Source organism: Scyliorhinus torazame, chromosome 29 (assembly GCF_047496885.1).
Source record: "Scyliorhinus torazame isolate Kashiwa2021f chromosome 29, sScyTor2.1, whole genome shotgun sequence".
In the NCBI taxonomy this organism is placed as follows: Eukaryota; Metazoa; Chordata; class Chondrichthyes; order Carcharhiniformes; family Scyliorhinidae; genus Scyliorhinus; species Scyliorhinus torazame.
In genome coordinates, this window is record NC_092735.1 from 25,291,172 (window position 1) to 25,308,607 (window position 17,436).

At 49.7% G+C, this 17,436-nt stretch overlaps 1 protein-coding gene across 3 annotated transcripts in view; it reads right to left on the reverse strand.

Moving 5' to 3' along the window:
• Nucleotides 1-16,959, reverse strand: part of LOC140403948 (transportin-3-like) — an 81,710-nt gene extending 64,751 nt beyond the window's left edge. The window contains exons 1-5 of one of the 3 annotated variants that reach the window (XM_072492231.1): nucleotides 16,904-16,959; nucleotides 12,453-12,577; nucleotides 8,041-8,241; nucleotides 5,677-5,750; nucleotides 1,908-2,064 (exon numbers count right to left, since the gene is read on the reverse strand). In XM_072492231.1, the coding sequence (XP_072348332.1) occupies nucleotides 1,908-2,064; nucleotides 5,677-5,750; nucleotides 8,041-8,241; nucleotides 12,453-12,569 (549 nt within the window). In that variant the 5' untranslated portion in view covers nucleotides 12,570-12,577; nucleotides 16,904-16,959. Of the gene's footprint in view, nucleotides 1-1,907; nucleotides 2,065-5,676; nucleotides 5,751-8,040; nucleotides 8,242-12,452; nucleotides 12,578-16,638; nucleotides 16,744-16,776; nucleotides 16,881-16,903 lie in introns of those variants that run through there. The other 2 variants (XM_072492230.1, XM_072492229.1) reach the window with 2 other exon arrangements.
• Nucleotides 16,960-17,436: the final 477 nt, after the last annotated feature.

The window sequence follows — 17,436 nt, forward strand, 5'->3', positions numbered from 1 at the left end:
TTCGAACCTATTTCAGTCTTCCATTAACCTCGAAGACCACACCGAAGAGTTATACAAAATGCAAATAGGAAGACATCGAAGCTGCAAATAGTAGATCTCTTTCGGATAAAACACACCAGTTTTGTTTTGCACAGGTCACGAATCCTGTATTTTAATTCAACCCAGGTACAACACTTTTGTCGGCAAAATCGAGGCGGCAAGGTAGCACAGTGGTTAGTACGGTTGCTTCACAGCTCCAGGGTCCCAGGTTCGATCCCCGGCTTCGGTCACTGTCTGTATGGAGTCTGCACGTTCTCCCTGTGTCTGGGCGGGTTTCCTCCGGGTGCTCCGGTTTCCTTCCACAGTCCAAAGATGTGCAGGTTAGGTGGATTAGCCGTGATAAATTGCTCTTAGTGTCCAAAAAGGTTAGGTGGGGTTACTGGGTTACGGGGATAGGGTGGAGATGTGGGCTTAAGTAGGATGCTCTTTCCAAGAGCCGGTGCAGACTTGATGGGCCGAATGGCCTCCTTCTGCACTGTAAACTCTATGAAATGAAACTGCCGGTACCCAATGATACATCCTTATGTGCCTGAGGTTTGTTTAAGATGCATCGCTGGAGCCACCAGTTAGCAGAAACGTGACGAAAGAGGAGATGCTCCCATAACTGGATGGGCTGGTGCCTGAAACCATGGGGAGTTTATTGAATGGTCAACTGCAGGACTTCCCGATTTGGGGGTGGGGCTGGATTTTGGGGTCACGAGCTGCAGAGTAACGGTGGTGGTGGAGTTTGGCGACTGAGGTTCAACAGCTGTTTAAACCCTTGAAATCCTTGCACCCCTACAATCTCCACTCCCGTGTCATACAAATTCTGTTTTAAAATGGGTGACGCTGGCAAAACATTTAGGAAGCACTGGTCTACAGGATACTGCGAGACCTGGATAGAGTGGACGTGGAGGGGATATTTCCACTTGTAGGAAAAACTAGAAGCAGAGGACACCATCTCAGACTAAAGGGACGACCCTTTAACACAGAGGCGAGGAGGAATTGTTTCAGTCAGAGGGTGGTGAAACTGTGGAACTGTTTGCTGCAGAAGGCTGTGGAGGACAAATCACTGAGTGTCTTTAAGACAGCGATAGATATGTTCTTGATTAATAAGGGGATCAGGGGTTATGGGGAGAAGGCAGGAGAATGGGGATGAGAAAATATCAGCCATGATTGAATGGCGGAGCAGACTCGATGGGCCGAGTGGCCTAATTCTGCTCCTATGTCTTATGGTCTTATTAACTGATGAATTAATCAAGGACACAGTTCCTGGTCACTGCCCAATGATTCCTGCAGAGTGCCTTGGCATTTGGGCGTCTAGTAAAATCGGGACAGAGGTGAACTGTGACACTCACTGGTCGGAAAGTCCGACAACATTTCACAGCTTAACAAGAGCAGTTCATAGTATTCATAGAATTTACAGTGCAGAAGGAGGCCATTCGGCCCATCGAGTCTGCACCGGCCCTCGGAAAGAGCACCTCTACCCCATCCTCATAACCCCACCTATCCTTTTTGGACACCAAGGACAATTTATCATGACCAACCCACCTGCACATCTTTGGACTGGGAGAGGAAATTGGAGCACCCGGAGGAAACCCACCCAGAACGTGCAGACTCCGCACAGACAGTGACCCGAGCAGGGAATCGAACCTGGGACCCTGGAGCTGTGAAGCAACAGTGCTAACCACTGTGCTACCGTGCCGCCCGTTCAGCAGTTATGTGGACCAGATACCCGTGTCTGTGGAACTACGCCCCAAAGTGTTAGCACATTAAAGGACTAATGGCGACTGGCTAGGGCTTCAGATTGCTTGATTTCCTCTGCACAGAGGGACACGTTGGGCATACAAGTACCACAGCTAGATGAAATGCCGCACGCAGTGGCTCACCAATAAGCCGATCACCATGCTGGCGTGGTAAGCCAAGTCCTCAATGACCTCCGTCCTTCGGTTCGTGCCAATTCGCAGCGAACGGCTGTGCACCTCTTCTGGGAGCACCGTCAGAATCTCCAGCAGGAACGGTAGTGCAGATTCATCATTGCCGTACCTAGGAAACACCACATGTGCAATGAGATCAATCACACCTGCTTCAAAACAAAGCAGAGGGCAAGTCTGGGGACACAAATACAAAAGCAAAATACTGCAGATGCTGGAAATCTGAAATAAAAACAAAACAAAACAAAAATGCTGGAAATACTCAGCAGGCCTGGCAGCGTCAAACAGCGAGAAACAACGTTGACATTTCATTCATCACAACAGGATCGGATGAGCTGTTGGAAACTCAACTTGCCCTGAAATGTTAACTCTGGTTCTCTCCATAGATGCTGTCTGACCTGCATTTTTCATAGAATCCAGTCAGTGCAGAACTAAGCCATTCGGCCCATTGAGTCTGCACCAACCCTCAGAAAGAGCACCCCCACCCAGGCCCACTCCCCTGCCCAGTAACCCTGCCTAATCTTTTGAACACTAAGGGATACTTTTAACGTGGTTAATCCAGCTAATCTGCACATCTTTGGGCTGTGGGAGGAAACCGGGGCACCAGGAGGAAACCCACGCACACACGGGGAGAACGTGCAGACTCCACGCAGCCAGTCACACGAGGCCGGAATCGAACCGGGTCACTGGCGCTGTGAGGCAGCAGTGCTGATTGCTGTGCCCGCCCATAGGTTTTATGAATAAAGCAGGTCTGGAGAATCTGGGGAAGCAGGTTGCAGCCTAACAAGCCATCCTTTTACAACCCTAACCAAACCGCCAGATGCAGAACCGACAAAGTCCAAATCCGGCTGTGCTAAGAGACGAGCTGGACCTTCCAGAGAACCTGACACCAACCAAACCTATTGGGGAAAACAGCGCCTCAATCGCCAATCAAACCGAGTCAACCTCGGATCCCTACGTCGACTCCGGTTAAGATAATCACACCCAAGAACCAGCCAGCGGAGAAAAGGCGGCGGCTGAGGTTCGACAAACACACAAGAGAACGACCAACTCCGACGCACTGACTGTCGTGGTTGACTAATTGCTCATTGATGGTTAACGTTATGTTGTTTCTTGTGTCAGGGACTTTGATTTAAAGGGGGAGGAAATGTATATTCGTAGAGTTTCCTCACGAGCAGCCTTGGAGCTGAACAGCGGCACTTTAAGAGAATAATTATGTGATGCCATCGGCCGTTTTGGGAAGTCTAACCACAGCCTGTAGTGTTAACGTCTTCTAAATAAAGCTCTACGTTTTGGTTGAACCAAGTCCTGCAGATTCAATATTGAAACCACTGTAATGTATTTTTTAAAAACTTATTAAAAATGGAAACCGTGTAGTGGTAGAGTTTGGCTAGGTTGACGGAACTAGTGCTTCTGATATGCTAAGAAGTCTAATAGATGTTTACCTCAGGCAAGTTGGTAACAACAGAGAATAGAATGTCAAAGGTTTGAGTACAATGCTGGAAGTTCAAAGGAGAAGGTGTGTGAATTTTACAAGTGCATTCTAAAAGGTGGATGCACGAAATGAAGGTAATTAAGAGTAATTTCCGAGGTTAGTTCAGATAAGGGAAGATCAAAAGGAAAAACTGTATATCAGGAGCAATTTCAACCTATGCAAGTTAGCCGTTTTGAGAACTCAGCTCACGGGCAGGGAAAAGCTGTGCGAAGTCCCAGCAGGCTGCGTGAACTTCCAGCAGGCTGCGTGAACTTCCAGCAGGCTGCGTGAACTCCCAGCAGGCTGCGTGAACTCCCAGCAGGCTGCGTGAACTCCCAGCAGGCTGCGTGAACTCCCAGCAGGCTGCGTGAACTCCCAGCAGGCTGGAGACACTGTTGGAACGACCAGTTGTTCTACCCTATGTCAAAAGCAATCCCAAAAGATAAACGTCCCCAGTGAAATAACTATTACTGGATTTTGCTTATAGTTTAAAAAAACTTATGGGATTTTGTTTGGGGGGGGGGGGGGGGGTTTGCTCTGAAGTTGGGGAACTATGTGGAGTTTGAACTGCGTACATTTAGGTATATACCCATTGAGTTAGTTACCTAGTGTTTCCAGGTGTCTTTGTTGTTGTGTATTTCATTGGTTAATAAACATTTATTTTGTTTAAAATCATCACAAAGACATCTGGGACATCCTCTTCTGGCTTTCACATCTTTCCGTGCATTATATCAAATTGTAACCAATATAGCTGAGAACAGGGGCGGGATTCTCCCCTACCCGGCGGGGCGGGGGTTCCGGCGTAATGGAGTGGCGGGAACCACTCCGGCGTCGGGCCGCCCCAAAGGTGCGGAGAGGGGCCAAGCCCTCACCTTGAGGGGCTAGGCCCGCGCTGGAGTGGTTTCCGCTCCGCCGGCTGGAAAGGCCTTTTATCGCCAGCCGGTGCCAAAAGGTCTTCGCCGGGCGACGCATGCGCGGGGGCGTCAGCGGCCGCTCACGGCATCCCCGCGCAAGCGCAGGGGAGGGGGTCTCTTCCGCCTCCGCCATAGTGAAGACCATGGCGAAGGCGGAAGAAAAAAAAAAAAAAGAGGGCCCCCCACGGCACAGGCCGTGGATCGGTGGGCCCCGATCGCGGGCCATGCCACCGTGGGGCATCCCCCGGGGCCAGATCGCCCCCAGGACCCCGGAGCCTGCCCGCGCTGCCTTGTCCCGCCCCGTTCAATAGGAGGTTTAATCCACGCCGCCGGGACTTCGGCCCGGTGGGGGGGGGTCGGAGAATCGCGCCCCAGGTGTTTCAACTTTCCCCTCTGGGATTTGGAATATCTTGGCTTTTTACCATCAGCTGTGCTCTGATCACATGATTTGTTTTTTCAGATGTTAATATTCTTGTTGCCTGTTAATGAATTGACAATTTTATGCAGGACGGTCACAAGAATAAGAAATTCTGACACGACTACGGTGTGGGAAGAGGGCAATCCCTCCAAGGTTAGGAAGGCAGCATATCACCGTGCACACTTTGGAGAAGTTTTCACTGCGTCTAACTCGGGATGCTGAATGGGGCAGTGCTGAGGGAACTATAATCTGACGTGTTTGTGCTTCAGGAGGGTGGCACTTGCGAGAACCTCATAACTTGAGAAAAATGCATTGTCCAAAAAGACACACAGCAAATTCATGCCAAGCTAGTATCAAGGAAGTGTGCAAAGATGAGTGTGAGAATCTCACTCCTTCCAGCATCTCCAGGACCCTGCTCACAGCAAATTTCAACATTCCATTGTTCTTTAAACTACACCGGCGCAGTTCTGGGCAACCATCAGAGGCGGGGGAACGGAGGAAGGCTGGCAGGGGAAACTGTTTTAATTTATTAATACACATGATATGGGCATCACTGGCAAGCCATTCCAATATGGTCAAGATGTTGGCGTTGAGCTCCATTCTCCACTTACTCGGATATTCCCGAGGGCAGTTAAGGTGTCAACCACATTGCTGTGGATCTGGAGTCACATAGAACCGACTGGGTAATGGTGGCAGATTACTTCCCCAAGGGATATTAGTGAACCAGGCAGGTTTCATGGCGACTGCAACTGACCCACGGAGTTATTCCCAATTTATTTAATTAAGTGAATTTAAATTCACCAGCTGCAATGGTGGGATTTGAACTCGTGTTTCTGAATCATTCACCCAGGTCTTTGGTGGCCCGCATCTACAAGGCAGCCATATCGCCATTCCATTAAAGCGCAAGAACACACTCACTTCTCAATTAGCGTCTGGACACAGCTCTTCCAGGATGTCATCTGTATGGCGAGATCTGCAACAGCGAGGGCTAGCTAGGATCAAAAACAGGAAAGAGAGAGGAATGATTGTTGATAAAAGCATCACGAGGGAGAGAATATTTGGGCTTAATGATTGGTGCACTTCTATTGCACACTCAGGGCACGCGGTCACAAGCATTGCACTTTGTGTTTTGGGTTGCTTTTTGAACGTGACTGAATCCAACAACCTACAACAGAGTGACCGGCTACGGGCAGCTCGGTGGCGCAGTGGTTAGCACAGCTCCCGCACGGCGTCGAGGTCCCAGGTTCGATCCCAGCTCTGGGTCACTGTCCGTGTGGAGTTTGCACATTCTCCCCGTGTTTGCGTGGGTTTCGTCCCCACAACCTAAAGATGTGCAGGGTAGGTGAATTGGCCACGCTAAATTGCCCCTCAATTGGAAAAAATTAATTGGGTACTTTAAATTTTTTTTTAAAAACAGAGTGACTGGCTGATAAAGTTTATCAGTGATGCTTGCAAAGGTGCTAATATTCTATTCAACAAAACCAGGTGATGAAGGAGAGAACTAGAGGTGGATTGGTAACACTTGTATTTACAGAGATACACATTGCAGGTATGCAATTCCAAACCTCAACCAACACAGTTGCAGTCCGTTCATGTTCAGAGCACGAGTGACTCCCGTGTTAATCCACCGCCCGAACATCATTAAATACCTAATTACTGGACAATTAGAAATGATCAGGTACAGTGGGCTAGACAACTGATTTGTGATGCAGAACAAGGCCAGCAGCGCAGGTTCAATTCCCGTACCAGCTGAGAATTCTGAATTCTCCCTTCATGTACCCAATGTGGTGACTAGGGGCTTTTCACAGTAACTTCATTGCAATGTTAATGCAAGTCTACTTGTGACAATAAAGATTATGAACTTGAAAGCTTTGACCGCCGACTTTGGTTACAGTAGAGATGTGGGGGTAGTGCAGCGGTAACGTCATTAAAAACATTTGGAATTGAAAGCTCGTCCCAGTAATGGTGACCATGAAACGATCACTGATAGTTCACTAATTCTCTTCAGGGAAGGAAATCTGCCGTCCTCACCGGGTCTGGCCTACATGTGACTCCAGACCCACAACAACGTGGTTGACTTCCAATTGCCCTCTGAAATAGCCTTGCAAACCAACCCAATTCAAGGACATCTGGAGATGGGTAATAAATGCTGGTCTTGCCAGTGACGCTCACATCCCATCTAAGAATGTAAAAGAAATGATTTGATGGGCAGGGGGAGGGGTTAAATTATGAAGGGACAGGCTACAGTACATCACTGGTTTCCAGTGATTAAGGGGTCCAGAACAAAAGGGCAGCTACAAGCTTAAATGCATGGGATTCAAAACATTGTGCAAGAGGGCATTTTCTGTTAAAATGCGTGTGAGGCTAAATGTTGCATTGCAAGAATGAAGCAGAGAAGTAGCATCATTTCCTTTCAAACAGGTTGTATAGGAACAGAGTGGGTCCATCGAATTAGGACTGCTGCTAACATGGGGGACTGCTTGGGACAAACAGCTCGTCCTCACACTTTAATTTCAAAGTTGTTCTGTCGCCTAGACAGCGCACTTGCTCAGCACCGCACTACAGTAACCTGGTCAGAGCGACGGCAAGATGATGCCAGGGCGCCCACCATCGTTCCAGTGCAATTTGAAACTTGCAATCTGCAGCGAAACATGCCAACGTATCAGAATGCTGAAAGAGCAAAATTAGTGAGTCTCGAGTGTGAGGGTAGTTTCAGCTGGAGTGATGTTGCACAAATTCAATTTGTGGAGAGCCGTTAGTCAAAGATGAGGAGGCCAGGGCGGCACGGTGGCACAGTGGCTAGCACTGCTGCCTCTCGGCGCCGAGGACCTGGGTTCGACAACGAGCCCGGGTCACTGTCCCGTGTGGAGTTTGCACATTTTCCCCGTGGCTGCGTGGGTCTCACCCCCACAACCCAAAAAGATGTGCAGGGTAGGTGCATTGGCCACGCTAAATTGCCCCTTAAATGGAAAATTAAAAAAAAACAATACAGCGACTTAAGTCTTTCTTCTCTATTTGTGGGTGGGAGTGTCTGTTTCTAGGATCGAGCTTCACCAAAATGTACCTTAGGCTCATAGAAGCTCCTATCGCAACACATCCTTGAGAAATGGCAACAGGGAAGGGCTACTGTCACTTGGCGAACTGCACCCCAGTGCGTCAGTGATGGAGAGAAACGTGGTGGGGGAGTGGGGTGGGAGATTTCTCCGGGGCCCAGAGGTGGAAAAGCCACACTCTCATTCGCTGAAGCATCTGGTTAAGTGTTGAGCTCACTCCTTGCTATACCTGTGTGACGATGGCCTGGGACAGGTCCTTCAGGCTCTCCAGGTGCGTGAGCAGAGAGTCGCGGAGCGCCAAATGCATCTCCGGGGGCAGCTCGTAGAACGAATACTGGATTTTCATCTTCATGGTCTGGGCGGCAAAGTAGCACGACTCGATGTCACGCTGGAGCCGCAGCAGCTGGTCAGAAATCTGCCACGAAAACATCTGTCCAAGCAGAAACAAAAAGACGTTGGTTAACCTTTTCATTGACAGAAAATTGGGAATAAAACAGAGGTCTTCGGAAGACAGTGGAGGCTGTGAGCACTGATTTATTCAAATGTGTGTTAGGTTTCTTGTTATGAGGCGAGGCAAGTGTAGCTTAGGAGACGATGACTTTGGACCGACCTATGGTTCCAAGACCTCTCCATCACTCAGGGTTTTTCTCACCTCCCGTTTGAGTCTGCTGCAGACCATTTGAGAGAGGTTGATCACTGCGATTAATCAGCAACTCCATTATTACTGAGTCATGTCTCAACCAGGATGAACCTTGAACCTCTCTCATCTGGCAAGCACTAAAATTCCGATGTAACCAGAATCCTGGGCATTTCCTGGATAAATTGCTTCATGTATTGATGTGAATTGATAATCCAGGTTCAAAAAGGCAAAGACTTCAATATTGTCACATGCTTTTGTGATATGTCAATTCAGATTGTCCCCACTCCAACCATCACCTACACTGCAAAACAGTCTCTGAACACAACCAGCTTTGGAAGGAGATAGTGTCCAACCCAGTTACAGATTTAATTTGATATATGCAGAGAGATTAAACAGTTTGGACTTATACTGGCTGGAGTCTAGAAGGATGAGAGGGGATATGATCGAGGTGTATAAAATACTAAAAGGGATTGATAAAGTAAAATATTCTCCCTTGTGGGGCAATCTCAAACGAGGTCACAGATATAAGTTGCGAGGCGGTAGATTTAGAACTGAGATGAGGAGGAACTACTTCTCGCTGTGGGTGATGAATTTGTGGAACTCGCTGCCCGCAGAGTGCGGTGGAGTCCGAATCATTAAATAGTTCCAAGAAGGAGATAGATTGGATTGGATTTGTTTATTGTCACCTGTACTGAGGTACAGTGAAAAGTATTTTTCTGCGTGCAGCTAAACAGATCATTAAGTACATGGGAAGAAAAGAAAATATATAATAGGGCATCACAAGATATACAATGTAACTACATAAGCACCGGCATCGGATGAAGCATACAGGGTGTAGTGTTAATGAGGTCAGTCCATAAGAGGGTCATTTAGGAGTCTGGTGACAGCGGGGAAGAAGCTGTTTTTGAGTCTGTTCGTGCGTATTCTCAGACTTCTGCATCTCTTGCCCGATGGAAGAAGTTGGAAGAGTGAGTAAGCCGGGTGGGAGGGGTCTTTGATTATGCTGCCCGCTTTCCCCAGGCAGCGGGAGGTGTAAATGGAGTCAACGGATGGGAGGCAGGTTCGTGTGATGTACTGGGCGGTGTTCACGACTCTCGGAAGTTTCTTGCGGTCCTGGGCCGAGCAGTTGTCATACCAGGCTGTGATGCAGCCAGATAGGATGCTTTCTATGATGCATCTGTAAAAGTTGGTCAGGGTTAATGTGGACATGCCAAATTTCCTTCGTTTCCTGAGCAAGTATAGGTGCTGTTGTGCTTTGTTGGTGGTGGCGTCGACATGGGTGGACCAGGACAGATTTTGGGAGATGTGCACTCCCTAGGAATTTGAAACTGTTAACCATCTCCAGGAATAGATATATTTCTGATAGAAAATGGGTTAAAGGAATATGGGGAACAGGTGGGGAGGTGGATGAAACCAGGAAGAGATCAGCCAGGATCTGATTGAAGGACGGAGCAGGCTCGAAGGACTGAATTGCCGACTTCTGCTCCCATGTCCTATGTACCTAAAGCAAACTAGCCATTTCGGGTTTGGTAGCGCTCAACATGTTCTCCAAGAACCACCTGCTCTCACCCAGGTTTGTCCAATATTTTATTTTTATTCTTTCATGGGATTTGGGATTCGCTGGCAGGATTTGTTGTCCATCCCCAATTGCTGTTGAACTGTCTGGAATTACAGGCAGAATGAACAAAATAAGGATGGCAAATTTACTTCTCCACAAGGCATTCACAAAGCAGATGAGCTTTTGTAACAATCGATGGCGGTTTCAGGGTCACTATCACTCGAGGCCAGCTTTCAATTCCAGATTTATTGATGGAATTGAATTGAAATTGCACCATCTGCTGTGGTCCGATTTGACTTGCGTACCCAGAGCATTACCAGTCCAGTTCTCTTAGCACTGGGCCACCACCTCCACAACCCGCATGGGTCACTGAGAGCCCAAATGACCCACAGGTGCATTTTTGCAGAATAATTTTAAAAATGAATAATAGACTCCATCATTAGACTTGCGATCTCAATACTCATGGGTGGGGAGGGTAGTGGGTCTACAAATTATCATCACGTTGTCTCTGATAAACTAAAGGGGAAAACTGCAAAGTAAATGCCGATAGATTTGTGTTAAGTAAATATACGCCATCTATACAGCGTGATAGAATCCCTACAGTGCAGAAGGAGGCCATTCGGCCCATCGGGTCTGCACCAACCCTTGGAAAGAGCATTCCACCCAAGCCCACACCTCCACCTTATCCCCGCAACCCCTAACATATTGGACACCAAGGGGCAATTTATCACGGCCAATCTGCCTAACCTGCACATCTTTGGACTGTGGGAGGAAACCCGAGCGGGGGGGGGGGGACTGCAGACTCCATATTGTCGTTCTTGATCCTTTTACGAGTGGAAACAGTTTCTCTCCCTCTACTCTGTCCAGACCCCTCATGATTCTGAAAATTTATCAAAGCAGAGTATTGATTATTTTATGGAAGTCAATGCTGCTTAACAAAAGAATATTAAAGGGGACGTGAAGTGACCAGGTTAGTGGGAACAGCTGAGTGTCATCCAGTAGAAATGATTGAACTGACTAAGCCTTTTAGGTATAGGCATTATCCATAACGCAAGTAAATATACTGTATGGGTGCACACGGTGGTACAGTGGTTAGCATTGCTGCCTCACAGCCCCAGGGGCCTAGCTTCATTTCTGGCCTTGGGTGGCCGTCTGTGTGGGGTTTGCACTTTCATAGAATCATAGAATTTACAGTGCGGAAAGAGGCCATTCGGACCATCTAGTCTCCACCGGCCCTTACAAAGAACACTCTACTCAAGCCCACGTATCTACCCAATCTCCGTAACCCCCACTTAACTTTTTTGGACACGAAGGGCAATTTAGCGTGGCCAATCCACCTATCCTTCACATCTTTGGACCGTGGGAGGAAACCGGAGCACCCAGAGGAAATCCACACAGACACAGGGAGAACGTGCAGACTCCGCACTGACAGTGACCCAGCTGGGAATCGAACCTGGGACCCTAGAGCAGTGAAGCAATTGTGCTAACCACTATGCTACCGTGCTGCCCTCCCCGAGTCTTTCTCTCCGTGTCTGCATGGGTTTCCTCCGGGTGCTCCGGTTTCCTCCCACAGTCCAAAGATGTGCAGATTAGGTGGATTGGCCATGCTAAATTGCCCCTTAGTGTCCAAAGGTTAGGTGGAGTTACGGGGGCAGGATGGGTGATCGAGCCTAGGTAGGGTTTCGGAGGGTCAGTGCAGGCTCGATGGGCCAAATGGCCACCTTCTGCACTGTAGAGATTCAGATTTACACAGCGAGTGGGTGGTGATCTGGAATGCACTGACTGGGAGTGTGGTGGAGTTAGATCCATCCGAGGCATTCGGCCGGGGGGGGGGGGGGAGGTGCAATGGGTGTCATGGCCTCCGTCTGCGCTGCAACAATTCTATATCTGCGTGGCAAGAGAATTCCAGAATCCAGCCACTCTCTGAACATATTCCCGTGTTGTAATTCTGACGGCGCACTGGAAACAATCCATCATTATCTAGCCATCAGAAGCCTTCTTCATCTAGAAGGCCTCTATCAGATCACCCGCTAACTCTCTCAGCAGCACTGAGGGGAAAACAATGGGGGGAATTCTAGTTGTCGGAACTTAGTATTGGGACCCTGTTCGGTCAATATTTAAAAAAAATAAATTTAGAGTACCCAATTAAGGGGAAATTTAGCATGGCCAATTCATCTAGCCTGCATATCTTTGGGTTGTGGGGGTGAGACCCATGCAGACACGGGGAGAATGTGCAAACTCCACACGGACAGTGAGCTGCGGCCGGAAATCGAACCCGGGTCCTCGGTGCCACAGGCAGTAGTGCTAACCACTGCACCACCGCGCCACCCCTATGTCAATATAAAGCAATCATTTCTGATTGATTGCAATATGCAAAGCACTAAACACAAGCCTGGCTCATGCAGGTACGATTAGGTCGCGGCTCACTGATGTACCTACTTACCGACTTCTGGAATTCACCCAGCCAGGCGGAGGCTCTCTCTTTGCCTTGTGGGTCTGGATGATGGTACAAGGCTTGAACTGCTTGATAGACCGAATCTAAACTGACCTCCCCTTCCATCCTGCGACCTGGAATCCAAAAACCGGCTAGATTAGCACACGACTTGATGCAAACATAGAACAGTACAGCACAGAACTTGGACAATGCTCCACAACATCGAGGGCCTTTCGCTCTTTCAGTGTACGAGGTCCCAGGGGTATACACAGTAACTTTAACAGGTACAACGAGACTCCAGGTGCGTACACAGTAACTCACACAGGTACAGCAAGAGGTGTGTACACTAACTCACACTTATTCATCGTGGCCGGAGACTTCAACTCGACCAACCTCAAGAGTGTACTGCCAAAATTCACCAGCACATCTCCTGTCCCACCACTCTTGACCACTGCTACTCAAAAATCAAGGGCGGCTACCATCCCAACCCCCGACCGCACTTTGGGAAATCAGACCATAAGACGGTGCTCCTTCTCCCGGAATACAAGCAGAAACTCAAGCGGGAGAACCCAGCTAAGAAGGTCGTGCAGTGCTGGTCCAAGGAAACAGAAGAGCTCTTACTTGACTGCTCAGAGACAGCGGACTGGTCCACATTTAAGAACTCAGCGGCCAACTTAAATGAGCATGCCACCACCGTCACAGACTGCATCAGCAAATGTGTGGACGACAGCGTGCCAAAGAAAGCAGTACATTTGTTCCCCAACCGGAAACCATGGCTTAAATCGTGAGATCCCTACTGAAGGACAGGTCTGAGGCGTTCAAGTCAAATGACCCTGACGTATACAAGAAATCCAGGTACGACCTCCGCAAAGCCATCCGAGATGCCAAGAGAGAATATCAAACCAAGCTAGGGCCACAGACATATTCTCGGTGGTTGTGGTAAGGACTAAACAACATAACGGGCTATAAAGCAAAGCCGAGCAGTATCTCTGGCAACAGCGGCCTCCCCGATGAACACAATGTATTCTATGCTCGGTTCGAGCAGGTAACCAACAATCCGCTGTCGAGTGCCCCAGCAGCCCATAACTCACCCATACCCACCATCACAGCTTCCGAAGTCAGATCGGCCTTCCTGAAAGTGAACCCTCGGAAGGCGACTGGCCCGGACAGGATCCCTGGTCATGCACTCAGAGCCTACGCGGACCAGCTGGCAGAGGTGTTCGCGGACATCTTTAACCTGTCCCTACTCCACTCTGAGGTCCCCACCTGCTTCAAGAAGACCAGCATCATACCGGTGCCAACGAAGAACGAGGCAACGGCCTCAATGATTACTGTCCGGTGGCCCTGACTTCAGTCGTAATGAAGTGCTTCGAGAGATTGGTCATATCACCTCCATACTCCCAGAATGCCTTTATCCATTGCAATTTGCATACCGCCGCAACCGGTCCACAGCAGATGCCATTTCCATGGCCCAACACTCATCCCTAGAGCATCTCGACAACAAGGACTCCTACATCAGACTCCTATTTATTGACTACAGCTCCACCTTCAATACCATAATCCCAGCCAAGCTCATATCAAAGCTCCAAAACTTAGGACTTGGCTCCCCACTCTGCAACTGGATCCTCGACTTTCTGACCCACAGACCACAATCAGTAAGAATGAACAACAACACATCCTCCACAATAGTCTTCAATACCGGGGCCCTGCAAGGCTGCGTACTTAGCCCCCTGCTCTACTCACTGTACACACACGACTGCGTGGCAAAATCTGGTTCCACCTCCATCCACAAGGTTGCTGATGATACGACCATAGTGGGCCGGATCTCCAATAACGACAGAATACAGGAGGGAGATAGAGAACCTGGTGGAGTGGTGCAGCGACAACAATCTCTCCCTTAATGCCAGCACACTAAAGAGTTGGTCATTGATTTCAGGAAGCAAAGTACTGTACACACCCCTGTCAGCATCAACGGGGCCGAGGTGAAGATGGTTAGCAGTTTCAAATTCCTAGGGGTGCACATCTCCAAAAATCTGTCCTGGTCCACCCACGTCGACGCTACCACCAAGAAAGCACAACAGCGCTTATACTTCCTCAGGAAACTAAGGAAATTCGGCATGTCCACATTAACTCTTACCAACTTGCACCATAGAAAGCATCCTATCGGGCTACATCACAGCCTGGTATGGCAACTGCTCGGCCCAGGACCACAAGAAACTTCAGAGAGTCTGAACATAGCCCAGACCATCACACAAACCTGCCTCCCATCCATTGACTCCATCTACACCTCCTGCTGCCTGGGGAAAGTGGGCAGCATAATCAAAGACCCCTCCCACCCGGCTTACTCTCATGGTCCAGAACTATTATTAGCAATGTCAATATTAAAGGCTGCCATTGATGGAGCTCAAATTATTGACACGGCCACAGTGCCAAGGCATAATTGCTAACAGAACAAAACCTCTTTCTGGTCTTATGAACAATAGACCTCATGACCTCAATAAGCTTGTGACAAGCTGCCAAGTGTCACTCTGTGTAACATGTACAGAAGGAGCTGTCTCCTCTCTTTCACAAGACTTTCATGTGCTTTCCATTCAGCCTGGTAATATGAACCTTTTGTAGGAAGGCAGGAAAAGGCTGTAGTTCGCAATGGATATTTAATGAATAGTGTCGGAAGAAGGGAGACAGAGTAAATCATCCCAGAGTCCGAAAGCAGCAGCCACTTCTGTTATGCCTGAAGGTCAAGTTCTGCTCCACTCAACATCACAGCAGCTCATCCCATCTACAGAGCTTAGCCAGCTTTCAACGTTAGGAACTTGGGGCCACATTTAAACAAACATCTGCCGGAAGCATGAGTGCGTTGGGCAAGGACAGCATCAAGTCAGACAGTCCACACAAACTCACCATCTATGCTCCCAACACAAAGAACTGTCCACTTGGGCAAGCTGTGAGAACGTTGGAGACAAAGGAAGAGTGCAGAGATAATGCTCTCCCGACTCCCGAGAATCTGGAAACCCCCTATTTTTAAAACCGTGCACACCCCAATTCTAGATTCCATCATGAGGGGAAACATTCTCTCAGGGTCTACCCTGTCAAATACCCTCAGAATCATTTTCTGCTTCAGTACAATCAGCTCTGATTCATCGAAATTCCAATGAGTATCGGCCCAACATGCTCAACTTCTCTTCATATTCAACAACTTCATCCCAGGAATCAGCCCGGTGAACTGTCCTCACAAACAACCCTCCACCCGACCACAGACAAGCAGCTTCTGTGAAGTCAGTGGCTTCAAGACCCTTGTGACATCTAATTTACCAACTGACACGGATGCTCACGGTTGCCCGGAGCTTTTGGTGGTATATTTCCATCATGCCCTTATATTTTATCCTTTTAAAGTTTTGGTAGCATTCAAATGAATCTGCTACAAGGTAGAAGAAATAAAAGATACAAAAAGCAAAGCTGAACTTGTTCACCGGCTGCGCGGCGACCGCCCCAGCCGCACTATGCCCACCCCACCGGACCATCATACTACGGCCAGCTCACAGTGACCGTTCAAGTGACCATCCCAAAGTGGCTGTCCCAGTGACCTTTCAACCTTGACCAGCCCAGTGACCGTACCAGTGACCATTCCACAGTGACCAGTCCAGTGACCGCTCATGACTGTTCCAGTGACCACTGCAGTGACCGTTCCACGGTGACCAGCCCAGTGACCGTTCCACAATGACCAGTGCAGTGCCCATACCACAGTGACCGCCCCAGTGACCGTTTCACAGTGACCGCTCGATGACCATTCCACAGTGACCATCCCAGTGACCAGTCCAGGTTCCAGTGACCGTACCACGGTGACTGCCCCCTGACCAGCCCAGTGACCGTTCCACGGTGACCACCCCAGTGACCGCTCCAGGTTCCAGTGACCGTACCAAGGTGACCACCCCAGTGACCGCTCCACGGTGACCACCCCAGTGACCGCTCCACGGTGACCACCCCGGTGACCGCTCCAGGTTCCAGTGACCGTACCAAGGTGACCACCCCCATCACCAGCCCAGTGACCGTTCCAGTGACTGCCCGGCTGACCATTCCAGTGGCCACTCCAGTGACCGTACACCGGTGACCACCTCGCTGACGAGCCCAGTGACCGTTCAACAGTGACCACCCCCCTGACCATCCCAGTGACCGCTCCAGTTTCTAGTGACCGTACCACAATGACCGCCTCGGTGACCATCCCAGTGACCATCCGCCACAATGACCATCCCTCAGGGGCTCTCAGTGGGAGAGGGTGTTGATCACCAAGGTAACAGCAGAGCTATGGGCTGGAGAGGGGGGGTTTGTTACTCACACCCCCATTTCTGGACTGTTCCAGACGTTTCCATGCGCTTTGTGAATAATCGGAGAGTGAGGGGTAAACGCAGGCTGGGGTTTCTGCTCCGCCCCTCCCCGGTTCTCCCTCATCCTCCCCGCCTCACCCTCTCCTCCTCCTCCTCCTCCACCAGGGCCGCCAACACCGACAATCACGTCGCCCCCTGATAACCTCAGGGAACGGGTGACCAATCCCCGCCCCGCCACTGGCCCCGCCCCGCCACTGGCCCCGCCCCCTCTCCGGCTCCCTCCCATTGGCCGGATCGTCCACCCTCCTGACGCCTCATTGGCTACTCCGCTTCCCCTATTGGTCGGCCGGTCCGTCAATGCCTTGGAGGGACCGGCCGGCCTCGCGGCACCATTGGTCGAGCCACACGTCAATCTGAGTGGTCCCCCCCACTCGACATCCGCCCCGCCCCCCCACGGGTGATTGACGCGACATCCGCCACCTGGCTGGGACAATCTGACTGCGCACGCGCGGGCCCCCGCCCCGCCTCCGCTGTCAATCACTGGAGGACAGGAAGAAGTCTTACTACACCAGGTTAAAGTCCAACAGGTTTGTTTCAAACACGAGCTTTCGGAGCGCTGCTCCTTCCTCAGGTGAATGAAGAGGTATGCTCCAGAAACATATATATAGAGA